This window comes from Lepidothrix coronata, unplaced genomic scaffold (genome assembly GCF_001604755.1).
Source record: "Lepidothrix coronata isolate B3197 unplaced genomic scaffold, Lepidothrix_coronata-1.0 Scaffold337, whole genome shotgun sequence".
Classification (NCBI taxonomy): domain Eukaryota; kingdom Metazoa; phylum Chordata; class Aves; order Passeriformes; family Pipridae; genus Lepidothrix; species Lepidothrix coronata.
The window spans coordinates 38,927-43,808 of record NW_016690517.1 but is presented as its reverse complement, the minus strand read 5'-3'; the positions used below and the strand labels follow the sequence as shown (position 1 = coordinate 43,808).

The window sequence follows — 4,882 nt, the reverse complement described above, 5'->3', positions numbered from 1 at the left end:
AATATGAATCACCAGTTTTCCAGGGGGCTCTACTGGAATTAGAGAGGCAGAAGGAAGCCAGTGGTAAGAAATCCTAGTATAGATCAGTTTTACATACAATGAAAATTCATCTCCCACCAGCTCCACGTGAAAAGCTATGGACTGGTGGAGGGGGAGGACAACGTTAAACATTAATTCATCATTAATGGGGGATCAATGAGTCTGTAATACAACCTCCCCAGCAGCACCACTGCAAGATGCCAGGAATAAATCAGCTCTAACAGCAGTGTTCTCAGGCCCATCCATATTTCATATCCCGTCAGGGTGAGTTCAGTAGCTCCCTGCTCAGGCAGCTCTTCCCTCCCCTTGCCTGAACTCACTGAGCCCTCCATGGCCACCCAAAACTCAGGTGATCCTGGGCCTTTGAAGCTCCCTTGGGAACACTCCAGAGAAGCTGAAAGCCAGGAGTGATGCCAAAAGGGTTTGGTGCTTGCTGCGGGATTAGGATGTAAATTTGCTTTCTATTTTGGTCCGCATTCAGGTTCTCATTTTCAGGCTGTAATGTCTTTGTTATTCTCCTCTGTATCTTATGGTTACTCCAACATGTCTTTGAAGGACCATAAATTTAAGATCCCAGATGTTCAATCCTCAACTCCCTCAAGCTTTGTTTATTGAAGCTAACCAGAGCTAGTCCAGAAAACTCAAAGCTTTGGTGGTTTAAAGATCACAGAATCAACCAGGTTGGAAAAGACCTCTGAGATCATCCAGTCCAACCCATGACCCAACCCCACCTTGTCACCCAGACCATGGCACTGATGCCACATCCAGGCTCTGCTCAAACCCCTCCAGGGACGGGGACTGCACCCCCTCCCTGGGCAGCCCATTCCAAGGCCTGATCCCTCTCTCTCGGAAGAACTTCCCCATGTCCAACCTAAACCTGCCCTGGGGCAGCTCAAGGCTGTGCCCTCTTGTCCTACTGCTGGTTCCTGGGAGCAGAGCCCGACCCCCCCCGGCTCCCCCCTCCTGTCAGGGAGTTGCAGAGAGTGAGAAGGTCTCCCCTGAGCCTCCTCCTCTCCAGGCTGAGCCCCCCCAGCTCCCTCAGCTGCTCCTCACAGCACTTGTGCTCCAGACCCTTCCCCAGCCTCGTTGCCCTTCTCTGAACACGCTCCAGCCCCTCAATGTCCTCAAATCGACGAGAGTCTGTAAGAAAAAGAACGCAGCTGACCGCTACCGTTGCTTGAAATTTTAGGAGAGTTCCATCATTCCCAACGGGACCAGTGAAACGCGGCGGCCCTTTCCAAAATCCTGGCCCGCTCTGGGATCCCGCACCCCGCGGGAAGGGCCCGCTCGCCGCCGTTCCCCCCCGGGCCGGCAGACGGCGCAGGGCGGGAGCCGCAGGGACGGGCAGGGGGGACCCGCCGGGGGTGCGGGCACGGGGGGACCCGCCGGGCCGGGCCGGGCCTGCGGCGGGGCCATGGGCGAGCAGCGGCCCTTGGGCCGAGCCCTGGCCGTGGCCGCGCTGTCCCGGCTGCTGCGGGGCCAGGCCTGCACCGCCCCGTTCCTGCCGCTGTTCTGCGGCTGCTGGGGCTGCCGGCCCCGCTCGTGGGCGCCGGGGCCGGGGCGCGGGGCCTGGCGGCGGCTCTCGGGGCTGTTCCCTGGGCTGCCCGAGGGAGCGGCGGCTGCTGCTGGTGGGCTCGCTGGTGGGCTCGGCGGGGGCCAGCCTGGGGCTCACCCTCATCCCGCCCGCCGGCGGGGCCGCGGGGGCCGCGGGCTGTGCCCACAGCCGGCACGGGGTGCTCGCCGCGGTGCCCTCCGCGGAGCCCGGCCCGCTGCCCTCCACGGTGCCCATCGTGGTGCCAACCGCGGCGCCCAGCCCCGGGACAAGCACCTACGGAGCGCTGAGCACCAGCGCCGTGGCAAATGCGAGAGCTGTGTCAAAGGAAACGGTGAGAACAACTGCTGGTGGTGTGTTGGCAGCGAGCAGGATGCCAGCACCGAGGGGTTATTTGGCACGAGGGATGCGCTTGAGGAAGACAGCAGAGGGGTTGGTGAAGGTGGTACAAAGGCAAGTGGCTACTTGGATGGACCATCTGGCTGGAGAACTGCTGTGGAAGACATTCATCGGGAGACACAAGAAGCAGAAAAGCTGGCTTCCTACAGACCTCCCTTCCCTGGACTCAAAGAGGAAACGAACAGTGTGGGTTCTGCTGCAGCTGATCTTGCTGAGGAAAGCCTTTCTGCTGCTGCAAGTAATGAGCCTTCTTTGATTAAAACAACTCTTCCCACTGTTGCAGTTAAGTACATGTCTGAAAACCTCTCAGACACTCAAGATGTCAACTTTGAGGCAGCCGAAAACATCTTGCAGGACAGAGAGCATCAGATTTTTCTCATGATCCTGGGTGCTGTTGTGCTTTGGGAGCTGTTGGGCACTTCTCTGGAAAGGACAGTGGATGAAGGTGTCTATGAATACCTGGACTTTGTGGATGCCACTGACAGGTCCGGCAGGCTGTGGATGTGGAGTTCCCTGGGCGTGGCTGCCGGTGCCTGTGGCATTGCTGTCCTGGTGGATCAGCTGAATTGCTTCCTCAGCGGTTCCATCTCCTGCCTTGCCATCCACTTCTACGGCTACGCCGTCCTGGTGACGCTCTCACTGCTCGTCAGCGCCTTTTTTCCCGTCCACCTTCCCAGGAAAACCAACTGTGGTTTTCCCAAAGCCCTGGCGCTGCTGTGCACTGGCACCGTGTTCCTCGCCGGCGCCGCCAGCTCTACCGGCCACAACTTCCTCTTCTGGCAGATGCAGGACCGAGGCAGCAGCAAGCTCCTCGTGGGGCTCTCCGTGTCCGTCGGGCTGCTGGCTGAGCTGCTGCTCTGGCCCTTCAAGGGGAGGCTGCTGAGGGCTCTGTGGAGCGGCGGCGTGGCCGTGGTCGGTGTGGGCCTGCTGGCGGCACAGCTGCTGTGCCACTCCCTGCTCCGCGCTCCCTGGGCTGTGCTCCCCGTCTGCTGTGCTGGGCCCTGGAGGGGACAGTGGGTGACATTGCCACGCCAGGCACCGAGAGGTCCCTGCAGGCCGTGCTGCGGGGTCTGTGCTGCGGGGCAGGAGCGAGCGTGGGCAGCCTGGCAGGGGGGTTTGTGGTGGAGCACCTCGGCCTGGCAGTGCTGTTCAGGGTCTGCTGCGCGGGCCTGGCGCTGTGGATCTTCGTGTTCTTCATTGTCCCGTCTGAGCTGCCATGGCAGAAAAAAATTAACTATTCTCATCTCCTGGCTGCTGATACGAGTGACTCTGATGAGGAGAGCGAGAAGGACTGGCTGGTAAAAGCTATGAAGGATGAAAGTTTTAACAGGAATTGGATACAGCAGCATGGGTTCAACTAAGTTGTACTTAAATCTGTGGGGTGGTAACATGGTATGATGGTGATGCCCAGAAATTACTGATAATTCTAAAGTGCTGAATATATACAGTCTATATCTGACAGGAGAGATTTTTATTTTGAAAAAAATTATAAACCTTATTTTCTTAATATATAGTGTTTTGTAGTAATTTTTCCTTTTTAACATAGTGATTTTGCTTCCAAATCCCTAATAAAGTATTTCATGTATACATTTGCTGGAATGAATGTAGCTAAGTTGCTAGTCCAAAAGCAAACCTAAATTGAATTGTTGCTCCCAGAGCTGTCAGTGAAAGCTGTGACCTGTTCTGTGACACAGTCAAATGGAAAATATTGTCATGCTGCCAGTACATGAAACTCTCTCAAGGTGCTCTGTCTGTGAACTCTTTGTACTTTATAAGGGATGTGAATAAAAAATGATTCATCTGCTCTGCTTTGATTTGTAAAATAAGGGTTTGCTGCAGACTGTTTGCCTTCTCCTGTTTCGTGGTTTATGTATGTGGTTAAGTGTGCGTCTGCTTGGAATCTGTTGGAAAAAACCTCCATGTGCAGAGGTTCTTTGTGTGGATTTATGGAAGGTGTGGCACCCAGCATTCCAGGTGACCAGGAAGCAGCCAGCCCTTGTGACTTGTGTCACTTGTGTGGGCTGGGAATGAACTGAAGGCAATATCCATTCAGCCTTGGCACTGGTGGAAGCTGGTGATCCTTCCTGGGAGCAGCACCTTTATCCCTGCCAAGTCCAGAGGGATCCTCAAGCTGCCCGTGTGGGTCAGCACAGGCAGGGAGTCACTTTGGACACCCACAAACCCACAGGAGAAACACACAGGGATGAATTTATTTCTGTTCCCTTGCTAAGTGGGGGATCCCTGAAGCAACACCTGGGCACAGGTGCAGGGCAGAGAACAGGCACTCAGTCCATGCCAGAGGATCACAGGCTTGGGTTATTCCCAGCTGCAAAGTCACTTGTTTACAGTCCTCCTCCCAGTCTTCCTCTTTTAACCCATTCTTCCCAGCACTGCCTTACCTACCTTGCCTTTCCTTCAAAGGCACACGGATTGCAGCACCTCTTAAGGAGGTAAGGTTTCCTTACAAATGAAAAATCAGCAGTCTGATCTCATTAAAAGATCTGTGTCAGACTTCAAATGAGCCTTAGAGTCCCTTCAAAAGCTGCTGTCAGTTTATGAAGTGCTTCCTTGGACAGGGAGCTGCATCATTCCTTTGCAGAGGGATAGATTTTAATAACATCTGCCTAAGTGGTTTACAAGCCCTGAGACAAGGCAGCTGCAAAAGGCAGAATATTTATTTAAATGCGTATTTAATATGTCATATGCAAATGGCCTTGCAATCTGTCACCCTGCTGGGTTCTGGGCTCGGCAGGAAGGGGTTGGAGACAAGGAAAAGACACGCCTTGGAGATAATCTCTTTCTCTGTATGCATCGATTCCACATTATCTGTACATCAGATGCTTTCAGGGTAATTATCTCTCTCTTTTCCTGGCACAAATCCTCAGTGCCACG

General features: G+C 54.7%; 1 protein-coding gene across 1 annotated transcript; it reads left to right on the top strand.

Annotated features, from left to right (window-relative positions):
- The first annotated feature begins 1,453 nt into the window (after positions 1-1,453).
- On the top strand, positions 1,454-3,767 carry MFSD6L (major facilitator superfamily domain containing 6 like). Its single transcript, XM_017838409.1, is given in 5 exon segments — positions 1,454-1,547; positions 1,550-1,577; positions 1,649-1,728; positions 1,800-2,980; positions 2,983-3,767. Coding segments are annotated over 5 exon segments (1,752 nt in total). The 3' UTR covers positions 3,352-3,767.
- Positions 3,768-4,882: the final 1,115 nt, after the last annotated feature.